Source organism: Odocoileus virginianus, unplaced genomic scaffold, assembly GCF_023699985.2.
Source record: "Odocoileus virginianus isolate 20LAN1187 ecotype Illinois unplaced genomic scaffold, Ovbor_1.2 Unplaced_Contig_46, whole genome shotgun sequence".
NCBI classification, from domain to species: Eukaryota; Metazoa; Chordata; class Mammalia; order Artiodactyla; family Cervidae; genus Odocoileus; species Odocoileus virginianus.
The window spans coordinates 255,381-269,140 of NW_027224363.1; the positions used below are offsets into that span (position 1 = coordinate 255,381).

The 13,760-nt window shown below is 45.3% G+C and overlaps 1 protein-coding gene across 1 annotated transcript in view; it reads left to right on the forward strand.

The window, feature by feature from the left end:
• LOC139034214 (phosphorylase b kinase regulatory subunit alpha, liver isoform-like) overlaps positions 1-12,980 on the forward strand; it is a gene marked incomplete at its 3' end in the record, with an annotated part of 43,911 nt that extends 30,931 nt beyond the window's left edge. Inside the window, exons 5-11 of the mRNA XM_070464650.1 lie at positions 613-781; positions 4,936-5,018; positions 7,297-7,377; positions 8,496-8,594; positions 10,364-10,510; positions 12,175-12,228; positions 12,832-12,980. Of these exons, the coding sequence (XP_070320751.1) occupies positions 613-781; positions 4,936-5,018; positions 7,297-7,377; positions 8,496-8,594; positions 10,364-10,510; positions 12,175-12,228; positions 12,832-12,980 (782 nt within the window). The remainder of the gene's footprint in view (positions 1-612; positions 782-4,935; positions 5,019-7,296; positions 7,378-8,495; positions 8,595-10,363; positions 10,511-12,174; positions 12,229-12,831) is intronic.
• Between the last annotated feature and the right edge of the window lie 780 nt (positions 12,981-13,760).

Consider the following 13,760-nt stretch of genomic DNA (forward strand, 5'->3'; position numbering starts at 1 on the left):
TTGAGTCGAAATGCTTGAGTTTTTAAAACTTGACTAATATTTACTGGTATTTTCAGTGAGGGTAGAACAATTTCTTGAGCATGTACTGTGTACAGAACATCATATTAGGATCTGAACAGATTCCAAGATGAATGTGGTACAGTCCCCACCCGTGATTGGCACATTCCCATTAGTTTTCAAAAGCATCTTTGTTCTTTTCTCTTCAACATAAGGAAATAGGATTGGAAATTTAAAGAAGAAATTTACAGAGGAAGGAAAGGGCCTCGTCCTCCCCTCTTCCCTCATTCCTTCCCTCCCTCTCATTGAGTTCCTACTATGTGTCACAGCTCATGCTGGGAAGAGCAGACAAGGAAACCCTTTGGCTTGACCTCTCAAGCTTGCAGAGCTTGTTAAAATCCCAGTAGACTAAGACATTTCTGGTGATGGGCAGGAAGAGCCACACACAGACACACACACAGCCCCTCTGTGTGAGGCTCACTAATGAGTATCCGTCCCCTACCTTCCATCCCTCTGTCTCCCAGAGGTAACAGATAAAAGGTCTAAATCCAAGATAATGACCCTGCCAGCCATGAACCCCTCAGCTCCATGCAGCTGGCTTGCTGTCTTCCTCAGGTGGATAAAGTGGAGAGGTTCAAGCACACTCAGAGTACCGAGGACAGCCTGCACGCCAAGTACAACACTGCCACCTGCAGCACTGTGGTGGGCGACGACCAGTGGGGCCACCTCCAGGTGGACGCCACCTCACTCTTCCTCCTGTTCCTGGCCCAGATGACAGCCTCCGGTGAGCCAGGCCTGATGGAGCCCATTGAACTGGGAGTGACCATCCAAAAGGGGGTGGGGGGGGGCAGGCATTGACCAGTATTCAAATATAAGCTGCTTTTTTGCATTATATTATATCCCCTGATTCTGTGGCTCTGTTGACAGTCAGCCTCCTGAGCCCTCGCAGGACCTTGAGTTAGGCCACTTAGCTGCTGTGTCACAAAGCTGTTCCCTCCAGTCCTGTAAATTCATGCTCCGGGGTCAAAGGCTTTGCATTTACTTCAGACTGCAAATGTGAAACTCCAAAAATAGGAAAAATCTGGAAATAATAGTGTTATGGCTTTGTGAATAAACCTGGGACTTAAAAAGGACTTTTTGGTTATGAAAGTTAAGGTGAGCTCACTGTGGATGGTTTGGAAAATATAATGAAATACAAAGGAAAAAAAATCTCACTGATAATTTTCATTTGAATGTGTCTCCTCCAGGTTTTTTTTCCACTGTATTTTAAAAAACATATTTAAGGTCATATGGTATGCATATAGTGTTTTTATTACATAGCATTATAACTTAAGCATTTCCCCCATAACAATTGTTCATAAACAATTTTAGTGACTTTACCAATGGATATTCTGTAATTAAACTATTCCTTTATTCTTTTATTTGTTTACCTATTATAACTGTATTATGATACAAACTTTGACCCCCATATCTGTTTGCTTCCTTCTCTTAGTTTAATATCATTCAAAGGCTACTTATACTCATTGCCATATTGTTTGCAGAACAGTTTATCAGTTTGGAGAAGGAAATGGCAACTCACTCCAGTATTCTTGCCTGGAAAATCCATGGATGGAGGAGCCTAGTAGGCTGTAGCCCATGGGGTCACAAAGAGTCAGACAAGACTGAGAGACTTCACTTTCATTTTCTTTTTTACTTTATCAGTTAACCACCCGCCCCCCCCCCCCAAGTGATGTAAGAGTATGTATCTTACCCACACCAGTTTCAAGAATTCATACTTTAAAAATACATGTATTTGTCATAACCAGCTGTACATTCAAGCTTGCTCTCCTGGGCAGGTGCTGGGAGCTGGCCTTTCCATGAGTTAAAGAGCCATTGCCTGTAGCTGGGGGCTTTCCTTTCCCAACCCGGTCACTGGGGGGGAAATACCCACCCTGTGGTTTACTCAAGGATAAGACAGTGGTTGTGCTAGGCTAAAATGCTGGCTCTGTGGGATCTTCTCTGCACAAATCCCACACGTATATGAAGGCCCCACATCTTCTCTTTCAATCATTTCTACTCCTAGGCACACATGCAAAAGCAGAGCCATTCTTGTCTTCCATCTTTCCTTGGCTCCCTCCTTCATTCCCTCCTTTCTGTCCTCACTCTTTCCTTCCCTCCTTCCTTTCATCCTTCCCTCATTCCTTATTTTCCTCCCTACTTTTTATCTTGCCTCTCTTCTTCCTGTCTATCCTCCTTCCTTCAATCCTGTCCTTCCCTCCTTTTCCTTCCATCCCTCCTCCTCTCCTTTCTTCCTTCCCTTCCTCCTTCCTTCCCTCTTTTCTTCCATCCCTCCCTCCTTCCATCCATCCTTTGTTCACTCCCTCCTCCACTTCTTCTCTTCCTTCTTCCTTCCCTCCTTTCTTCCTTCCATCCCTCCCTCTTTTCCCCCTCTATCCTTCCTCCTTACTTCTCACCTTCTTTCCTTACTTCCTTCCATCTCTTCCCCTTTCTTTCTTTTCCCCTTTCCCCTTCCTACCTTTCATCCTTCCTTTCCCCCTCCTTCCTTCCTGCTCTTCCTCCTTCCTTCCCTCTTACCTTCTCTCTCTCATTCCCTCCCTCCCTCCTTTCTTCCCTCCCTCCATAAATCATCCCCTCCTCCTTTCCTTCCTTTTCTTGCCCCCTGTTTCCTTCCCACGTTCCTTCCATTCATCCCTCCTCCTTTTCCTCTCTTGTTTCTTCCTTCCGTCCCTTCTTCCCCCTTCCATCCTTTCATCCCTCCCTCTTCCTCTCCTTCCCTCCTTCCTCCACTGATTCCTTCCTTCCTTCCTTCTTCGCTACCTCCCTGCTTCCCTCCTTCCTTCCCGTCCTCCCTCCTTCCACCCTTCCTTTCTTCCCTCCTTTCTACCTACCTTCCCACCCTCCTTCCATCCCCCATTCCCCTTCTACCCCTCCCTCCTCTCATTCCTCCTTCCTTTGCCGCCTCCTCCCCTCCTCCCTTCCGTCCCTCTCTCCTTCCCTCCTCTGTCCCTCGTTCTCTACCTACTTCCTTCCCTTGTTCTTTTCTTCCCTCCCTCCTTTCCTCCTTCCATCTCTCCCTCCTTCCTCCCTTCCTTCATTCCCTTGTTCCCTCCATCCTTCCTTCCTTTTCTCCCTCTTTGTCTCCTTCCTTCTTTCCCTTTCTCACCTTCCATCCTTCCATCCTGTCCTCCCTCTCGCTTCCTTCCCTCCCTCCTTCCCTCTCTTTACTTCCCTCCCTGCCTCCTTCCTTCCTTCCCTTCCTTTCCTTCTTCCTTCCATCCCTCCCTTCTTCCTACCCTTCTACCATCCTTCCTTCCCTCTCTCCTTCTCTCTCTCCTTCCTTTCTACCCTCCTTCCTTCAGTCCTTCCCTACTTCTCTCCCTCCTTCCCTCGTTTCTCCCTTCTGTCCATCCCTCCTTCCTTCACTGACTCCTTCCATCTGTCCTTCCCTCCTTCCTTCTTCTCTTTCCTCTTCCCTCCCTCCCCTCCTTCCTTTCTTCCTTTCTCCCCTGACTCCTTCCTTCTGTCCTTTCCCTCCTTTCCTTTCTTCCCTCCTTCCTGCCCTCCTTCCTTCCCATCCTCCTCCTGTCCATCCTTCCTTTCTTTCCTTTCTTCCCTACTACCTTCCTTCTGTCTCTCATTTCTTCCCTCCTTCCGTCTCTCATTTCTTCCCTCCCTCCTTCCTTCCTTCTTTCCCGCCCTCCCTGCCTCCTTCCTTCTTTACCCCTCCTTCCTACCCTCCTTCCTTCCTTCTCTCCCTCCCCTCCTTCCCCTTCCATCCCTACCTCCTTTTGCCTTTCCTTCCTTTGTTCCCTTCTTGCCTCCTTCGTACCCTCCTCCTTTCCATCCCTCTCTCCTCACCTCCTGCATCCCTCCTTCCTTCCCTCCTTCTTTCCCCGTTGCCTCCCTCTTTCCCTCCCTCCCCCCTCCTCCCTTCATTCCATCTCTCTCTCTTCCCCTCCTTCCTCTCTTCTTCCCTCTCTCTCCCTCCTTCATTTCTCCCTCTTTCCTTCTCTCCTTCCTTATTTCCCTTTCCCTGTCCCACCTTCCATCCTTCTCTCCTTTCTTCCTTCATCCCTCCTTTCTTTCTTCCTTCCCTCCCTCCTCCCTGTCCTCCCTCCCTTTCTTCTTCCTTTCTATCCCTCTTCCTTCCTTCCATCTTACCCTCCTCCTCTCCATCCTTCTCTCCTTCCATCCTTTCCTCCTTCCTTTCTACCTTCCTCCTCCTTCCTGTCCTTCCTTCCTTCTCTCCTTTCCTCCCTCTCTTTCTCCCCTCCTTTCTTCCTGCCCTCTTTCCATCCTTCCCTCTGTCCTTTCTTCCCTACTTCCTTCCTTCGTTCTTTCTGTCCTTCCCTCTCAACTTCTTTCCCTCCTTTCATCACTCCTTCCTTTCCTCCTTCCTTCCTTCCTTCCTTCCCTCCCTCTCTTTCCTTCCCTTCCTCCCTTGTATCTTTTTTCCCTTCTGTCCGCCTTCCTTCCGTGCTTTTCTCCTTCTTTCCTTCCTTCTTTCCCTCCTTTCTTACCACCTTCCTTCTTTCCCTCCTTTCTTACCACCTTCCTTCTTTCCCTCCTTTCTTACCACCTTCCTTCCTTCCCTCCTTCCTCCTTTCCTTCCCTCCCTCCTTCCTTTTTCCTTTTCTGCTTCCCTCCCTTATTCACTACCTCCCTCCTCCTTTCCCATCCTGTTTCCCTCTTTCCTTTCTTCCTTCCCTCCTCCCTATCCTTTCCCTCCCTATCGTGTTCTCCCTCCTTCCTCCCCTCTTTCCTTCCTGAATTAGACATTAACTGTTATGACTGACTTCATACTTAATTTTTGATGCCCTAGTAAGACATATGCAGAAGAGGGTATATAATTTATTTTCTAGTATAAGATTTGTCATTTGTAATTGGCAACTCTCTTTACAACATAACTCTGTAAACTTGTTTGTTTTTCTTTTGTAGGCTTACGTATTATTTTCACTCTTGACGAGGTGGCCTTCATACAGAATCTCGTGTTTTACATAGAAGCTGCGTATAAAGTTGCTGTAAGTTCAAATCCAGTGTTTATTTTCCAGTGTTACAGCGTCAGGAAGGATAGAAATCATACAGCTGTTTGAGGGCCAGGCTGTTTGGGGCTGGCCCAAAGGTTAGCAAGATTAGAGGTATAAGGTTATGTCACCTCTGCACACAAAGTGCACATCTGTGTCCAGGAGCCCAGTTGGGGAGCTTTTGTTGTTGAAATGTGCCATATGCTCTGTTTGAATTCATTAGGTTTATTTTAAATAAGATCCTCAAATACCCTGTGGCATGTGCACTGGGAGCCTGAATCAGGGTAAAGGGCATCACCACGAGCATCAGCGCCCCAGGCAGCGCACAGGGAGAGAGGCTGGGCCCAGACAGGTGCCCCAGGCTAGGTGTGTATGGGTGGAAATACCTACACACGCAGTTCCTCCAGGCTGCTGTCTGCTACCGAAAGCTGAGCCTCACACACTTGTAGAGAACAGCTAAACTGCAAAGCTGGTCAGAAGAGCAGTAATGAAAGGCTAGAGTTTGCTTTTTGTTTTTAATAAAGAGCCACCAATGTCAAAGCAAGGATCAGCAAACTTTTTCTGGAAAGGGCCAGAGTAAATCTCAGCTCTTCCAGTCTCCGTGGTCTCTCTTGCTGCTGTTTAACTCTGCCATTGTACTGATAGCACACAAACAGCTGCAGACAACCTGTGACCTCGTGAGTGCAGCTGTGTCCCAAATAGACCTTATTTCTGGATCACAGGTGTAGCAGACCAGATTCAGTACCAGGGCAAGCGCTTGTTGACCCCACGTCTGAAGGAATAATCTTCCACCAGGAGCAGTCTTTGGCTCTGCCAGGGAAACCAAGCAATGTCTGGAGGCATTTTCGATGTTGACAACAGGAGAGCGGGTACTATTGGCATCTAGTGGGTGGAGGCCAGGGATGCTGCCGAACACCCTACAGTGCACAGGACAGGCCCCCTACAACAGAGAAGGAGCAGGCTGCAAATGTCAGCACCACCGAGGTTGACAAAGCCTGGTCTGAAGAAACTGGGGAAGGCTTTGTGGAAAGGGTAGAACTTGAGTTGGATGTTGGTAGATGAGTAGGGCTCAGATAAGCAGGAGGAGGGAAAGGGGTGCAAGAGTATCAGGAATGGCTGTGAGTGTGGGGGAAGGGGAGGGGTGGTTGGGGAAAGGCGGGGGTGGAGTAAAGGTGTATTCTTAGGGTGACAGCTGAGTGCTCCAGAATAGTAGGAAGTAAAGTCAGCTTGTGGACAGGCAGGAAGTGTGGGCCTGGATCATAGAGGTAAGGCCATCAGAGAGAGGGATTTGAACACGATCCACTAGGGAATAAACAGGTCGTCAGGTTAGAGTCTCATGCTGGAGAGCAAGCTGATCAAAGCAGTTTTTAAGGATGAGTCAGGCACTCGGCTCCAGGGTTGGAATGAAGACGGGTTGGCGTGGAAAGGCCCCGCTGTGCAGAGGACTGAAGGAAGGTGTCCTGGAGTCAGCCACGAGGCCTGCACGGCAGGGAAGAGTCTAAAGTCACTCTAGTGTGTCTGAGTCTAAAATGTCTCATTCTGAAAATGTTCATCTTTCTCTAATAACAATAAGTGCCAGAATGTTGGCATTGGTCTTGTTCTTCTTGGGTTGTAATCCTTCAATAGTGTATACAGCATTATTTCAAAATGGTATCCAGTGCCTGGGTTTCTTCAGTGAAAATATGAGCTATAAAAGTTAAGTATGTATGTATCAAGTCCTCTAGGTGGACGGGCTGTCCTAAGCCAATTCATATTAATTCATTTCAAAATACCAGGCAAGTTTAGTGTTCTGAGCCTCAGTTTTGACTTTGCACCCATTACTGCTGAGCATTTTTTTCTCAAAAGGTAATCTATTAAATTATTTTAAATGGTTTGGTTGATTTCACCCAGTTATAACCCATTTCTTCTTTATTCCATCTTACAATTTAATACAAGTTTAGACGTATTAGCTTAATAAACGTCAGCCTTTAAGATAAAATATTTTGTTCTCTACACATCATCAGTTTCTTATAAATGAATAACTTTTAGATATAAGAAAACTGAGTGTATTTGCGTGCATTTTTGTTCTACGCAAGTATTTATTTTCAGGACTCTAACCAGAGGTCAAATGAACTGAAATCAAGAAAGAATACAGCTTGAGTGTGTAAAGGCATGAATTTGGTACCCTTTGAGAAGAGATAGTCACATTTCATGATGCCTGCAGCGATGTAAAGGAATCATTTTTCCATAGTACTTGTCATCTATTAATACCTCTTTTCCCCTTTTTCTCCAACAGGATTATGGAATGTGGGAACGTGGAGATAAGACTAATCAGGGTATTCCAGAATTGAATGCAAGCTCCGTAGGGATGGCCAAGGTGACAGTCTGGTCCTGTTAGTCCTTCCTTCTATGCCTCTTTAATGGCTTTGGTTTGGTTCTTATCCTCAGGGGTTTGGATTTCATCTGGTTAGCTTATTTTTCAAAAGTCAACAGCAAGTATGAAATTCAAGTGGTACATATACCCCAACCAACTGAAATTATAGGTAAAGAATGGAAGTTTCCTACACCTAAATCTGCATATGCCTGAAAATCAGTGCATTCCCTCCTTATTATCCAGTATCATCACCCATGCATCTAAGCTCTTTCTGTTATCTAAAAAACTGGATATATGATGTCCAGTCTTGTTTCCTGGGTCATAAAGAGGGCTGAAGAATATGCACATTTTGTAGGGCAGGGCTCACAAGTTTAAAAGTCTACAGGGTCAGGTCAGGCACATAATATAAACAAGTGAAGCCAGCCAGATAGAAAAATAATGGGGCGGGAGTGGCATGTGTTGAGGACACTGCAAACTTTGTAAAGGTGTTCTAATTTAAGATCATTGTAAAAAACTTCTCAGGCCAAACCAAACATGACCATGGGGCAATTTCAGCCAGCTGGCCACCACTTGACATCTCTTGCCTTAGATATTTAGCATGGCTCCTCCATCCCCTCTTCCTCAAGGCTGAAGCAGAATTTTACAGAGTACAGACTCCAGAACTATAATTTTTAAAGTGACAATAAATATTCTCTGTTAAGGTCAACTGATGGAAAACGTACTTAATACTAAAAAAGTTTACTTTCTTAAGTGCCAAACATGCTAATGTTAGGAGTTAACCACTGAAATAGGTGAAAGAAAAACCAATCGTGAATTTAGCCCCCCACCCCTTACACGCATGATGCTATGTTGTTAATATTTGGTTTTTGGTAGAATACAAATTCCATTTTGGGAAATGGTTTTCTGTTTTCTCTATCTTGTTCCTGCAATGAGGCAAAACACAGGAAAGCTCTGAAAATAAGGATAGAACACGAGTATAGGATACTTAAGCTGGATTTTAAAGACGAATTTCATCACCTTTGGGAAAACATATATGCTCGATTGCTTAATGAAAAAGAAGTATGAAATATGGGAGTGTATGTGTACTACCCATACTCAGTAATTCATACTTGTGCTTGTAGGCAGCCCTTGAAGCAATTGATGAACTGGACCTTTTTGGAGCCCATGGAGGTCGCAAGTCTGTGATCCATGTCCTGCCGGATGAGGTGGAACACTGCCAGGTGATGGCTCAAGGTTCTCACATTCAGAGAGTAAAGACAGAGACTCATGGCATAGAGGACTGGGGCTCCAGTTCAGATTCCCCAGCTTCCTAGCTTGATGGCTCTTGGCTTCCTTGTGCTTCAGTTCCTTCATCCATAAAGTGGGCATACTAGAACTTAGCCCCACTGCTACACGAGGTGGTCATGAGAATCAGAGTTAATCAACTTAATTGGTCAGAATACTTTGTGAGCTAGAAAGGATTGTGCAAACATAAGATACAGCAGTGGTGTTTATGTGGAGTCAGCAGTCAAGACAACTGTGTTCTGTTGGAGGTGAAGTCAGTTTTACGTTTTTGTTTTTGTTTTTTTTTGAGCATGTAGATGGTTTTCTCTTAGGTTTATTTCATGAGGTCCCCAAATTTGTTGATTGACAAGCAGTAGTTCACTTGGACGGGTAGTGGAGTCTTGTTAGAGGGTAGTGGCAAAATGAATGGTGGAGGAGAGATGATATGGGAGAAAAGGCAAATCAGTAAAACCTCCATGAAATACAGGTTAGAGAAAGGGGTGATTTGGGGCAGATTAGGTGGCTCCATTTATCAGACAGTAGGTCACCAGTTGCTGGCAAATGAGCAAACTCTTATTTACTGGGGGCTCACTGTATGCAGGCACTGTGCTAGGGCTGTGTGAGTGAGAGACATAAAAACTTGTATGCAGAGAGCTTCCAGTGGTAGTGTTTGTTTCAGGCAGAAAGAGCCTAGGGAGAGTGACTAGTTAAAGAACTGGGCTTAGAGGTCAGTTGGCTAGAGAAAAATTAAGCTTTGTTCTGAAGCTGAAGGGTTCCCTCCATATTTAGCCTCCTAGCTCATTCCATTTCCCCCCATTAAATAGTCCTTAGTGGGGAATCTGCTGTTTCTTGGGGTGTGGTTTAATAAAGTTAAGCTGGTATGCTTCTTAATAGATGTGTAGTCCCCAGTGGAGATGGCATGAGCTCTGTAGCTAGCTGGGCCTGGGTTAGAATCCTAACTCTGTTGCAGACTAGCTGCATGCCCGTCAGCATGAGTCTCTGCGTCTCCGAGTCCTCATGTGTGATTTGGACATAGTTCTCGAATTCCTTCTTCACATGGAAGAGTTAATAAGCTTGTGCTTGCAGGAATCTAGTCCCATGTCTGTACATGTTAGATTGCAGAGTTAGCTCCCTTTCCTTCCCAAACTGTTCCTTATAATTTCACCTTCCTTTAGTTTACAGTGCCTAATCCAACCACCTTATAACTGAGGCCATATTATAGTGCCACTAAGTAAGCCATTCTTTCTAGGACTAAACTAATTCTGTTTGGACTAAAGTATTTTGCCTGTTTGTGTGGTCTTCTGGATTTTATTCCTTTAAGTGGTTTCTGAGTCACCCAGTCCAGCTGGTCACCTCCACAGAAGCCAGGCATTTCTCTGTGCTAGTCTTGTATGTGTGTTCTTTGTCTTTGTAGTCAGGACATGCTAACCTGATGAGGTAGTCCTTAGTTCCTCCCCTGCATGCCCTAACGGCCCAGCAGTATCAACAGAAGGTACAGAAGGAAGGGAGACTGTTCTCAGCACGGGCTCTAGGCATAGCACTAGGACCCTCTTTTCTCCTGTGAGGAAGAGGACACATGGGCTTGGTAGGTGCGGTCACCCAGCAGGGGTCATGTTGGTAGGCAAAAACTCATTCATATGTTCCCTTGGGGTCAAGTCATAGTCGCTAGATGCTGTATGTAACTGTTAGTGCTTCCAGACTTAACACCTGTTTGTTTTTCGTTCAGTCTATTCTATTCTCCATGCTGCCAAGAGCCTCGACGTCAAAAGAGATTGATGCTGGGCTTCTTTCCATTATTTCTTTCCCAGCCTTTGCAGTGGAAGATGTGAACCTGGTTAATGTGACCAAAAATGAAATTATTTCCAAGCTCCAGGTAAGCATTGCTCACACTGGTACCCTTCTGCCCTGTGTTAAGTGCCCCTTTCAGAGAGTGACGTGGAGCAACTCACTCAGGCCTGGGCTGTCCCTGCGGTCGATCTCTCGGTATCAGAGTGGACTGACAGATGGAGGTACCCAAGGCTGAGAATGGAGGGGAGAAAATGAAGTCTCTGAGCTATCAATGCCCTGGTTCTTTTCTTCCACAGCAGAGTTTCAGTTCCAGCTGGCACTTTTAAACCTCAATTTGTATCACTCCTATGCTTCTAAGGCAGAGTTTCTGAACCCTTTAGAGATCCTAGACAGACTCCCTTAAGAATCTCATGAAGCTACAGTCCCTGCCAGAAAAAAAATGCACATGTCCCAATATCCTCAAACTTGACACAAAATTTCTGGGGACTTGAAGATCCCAAAGTTAAACTGAGATTAAAAATCCCAGGGACATCCCTGGTGGTCTAGGGTTAAGACCTTGCCTTCCAATGCAGGGGGTGCAGTGTTCCTCTCTGGTTAGGAAACTAAAATCCCACATGCCTCACAGTCAAAAAACCAAAACAGAAAACAGAAGCAATATTGTAACAAATTCAGTAAAGACTTTAAAAATGGTCCACATTAAAAAAAAAAATCTTAAAATCTCTGCTCTGAGGTGAGATGCAGGAACTATGACACATTACACCAAACTGAGGTTATACAATAGTCTGGCCAACTGAAGTTATCAGTGAAATGATAAAAAAAAAAATGTAACTTTCCTAAACCGAAATCTGCATGTTGATGATCCCACTTAGATTTGGTGAAAAATGCTTTTAGCCTCTGGAAAACAAGGGGTAATGGGGTCTCCAACCATATCCCCAGAAAGCACTGCCTCAGTTAGGAGCCAGTGGAGAAAACAGAACCTGTTTAGTTTGTAGAAGTAGGCAGAGAGTTCATGTAGAGAATGAAGCGTTTCAAGGGGAGCACGTTCTAGACTGGGCCTCCCAGGACGCTCCAAACACTATGGGACTGGCCATTGGGAGTGCACTTGCCTCCATGGCCAGTGCTAGAACAGCCCCAAACACTTAAGAAACTGGAGAATGGACACCCAAAACTGCGATCCAAGGATGAGGGAAGCAGATTCAGATAGCACTGCCACTGCCCTTTTTTCTTGGCACCTGAGAAGTTGGAGAGGAACACTGAAGCCTGCAGCAGGAAACCCAGCAGCCATGGCCTTAAGCCACAGGAAGCCCTACCACCTCCCTCCTCCACTACTTCAGGATTCAGGCTTCTTTGCATCCAGAGCCTAACTACTATGAGTCTGAAGTCACCTTGTGGCCTTCCAGTCTTTCAAGTAGAAGTAGTCCAATCAGTCCACATATCACCATGCATGGCTTCTCCAAGCAGCGAGGGTCCCTTTGCGTCTTTGCACAGTACAGCAAATCAGAATGAAAGGATGGTCATTCTGTGAACCGTGGAGTAATTAATCTCTCAGCCCTGACTGCCACTCTAATGGAAAGTTTCGGCATTCCCTTCCAAGTACTGATCAAACCTTATTTTGGTTTGCTTATTACTTAAAGATGAGTTTTTGTACTGCTATCAGTGAGCACTTTGTTGTAACTAAAAGGGCTGACTTGAATCAAAGAGATAAAGAAATTCTTCTGTTTCATCAAATGCTTCTTTTTGTCTTCTTAGGGGCGTTATGGATGCTGTCGCTTCCTTCGAGATGGTTATAAAACCCCAAGAGAGGTTGTATTTAAAGATTGTTTCTTCTGATTCCTTAAATGTTTGATATCTAAGTTGCCACTGTGGCGTTCTCCCTCTGTTGAATATAAAACTTACACATTGGAATATTGGAAAGAGCAGTCTTAATTTTGGAGTCAGCGAGCTGGAGTTAGGCAATAGAATAGTAAGATCATTAGGAGAACAGCAAGCTGGTGGTGATTTAAAACCAGCTTGCTGACAAGGACAAACCGTTCTCTCACTCACATGGTTTTTAAAAGGCCACCTGTGGCCTCCTTGGGTTCCTTTGCCATAGTGACTGATAAAACGATGTCAATAAAACAGTCTGCTCAGTACTGTGAGAGTCAAATTCCTCCTTATTTGTTATAGAGATAGAGAAAGCTTAATCTAATAAACTACCAAGTAGTGTTGTATACATTTGATTTACTTTTCTGAAATTTTACCATGAATAACTGCCAAAAATAGCGTCTCCCCATTTTAGCAGAATCCTAATCATACCAGCCTCAAAGCTGCCCTGAGTCAGAAAGCAAGGGACACCCAGTGAGGCACAGTGGTATTATGTATGTAATCTGACACTACCTTTTAGAACATTTACCTGTTTGGTTCTAGGACCCAAACCGATTGCATTATGACCCTGCTGAACTCAAGCTCTTCGAAAACATTGAATGTGAATGGCCTGTGTTCTGGACTTATTTCATAATAGATGGAGTCTTCAGTGGTGATGCCGTTCAGGTGAGAAAATACTGGGCGTTGTGTTGGTAATCAGCATTTTCATGGCAATGGTGTGCTGATGGTTATTAGAACATAGGATTATGCAAAAATTCAGGGGCACTGTGTCAGTTACCTGTTGCTGCTTAAAAACCTTTCTTAAAACTTTGTGAATTAAAACAGCTATTGTGTTTGCTCAGTGCTGTGTAATTTGGGTAGCGCTCAGCAGGGCGCTTCTCTGCTGCTTCTGGTGTCAACTGGGATCAGCAGGGCTGCAGGAACCGGCCTCCCTCACGTGGTTGCAGCTTGACACTGCCTGTTGGCCTGGGTCTTCATTCTCCACTTGGGCTTCTCACATCATTGCAGTCTCTGGACAGTAAAGCTTTTTACATGGTGGTCATCTTTTCCCAGAATGCAAAAGCAGAAGCTGCCAAGCTTTCTTAAGGCTTTAGGCCCAAAACTGGCAAAGTGTCACTTCTGTTGCATTCGGTTTTTTCAGGGCTAGTGTTGCCAAACCAGGTTTGTTTTACCAGAGCACAGCAAGCCAAGACGCTGAGATGCTGAGGTTTGCAGCAAAGAGAGGGTTTAATTAGCAAGGCCAACATGCAAGGAGAACAAGTTTCAGGTCTGCCTGCGTGAAGACTAAGGCTCAGAGTATTTATGGGATAAAGAATAAAGCAGCACGGTGGCCTGAAGTTGGGGAGAGGTGACTGGAAAAAGGAGTGGTAATTCTCATTCTGCCCAACTGTAACTGGGCCACAGGTCTCTGCACATTCCAAAATGGAGGTGCTTAGCATGATCTGGGGGTGGAGTTTCCAGCCCCCTGATGC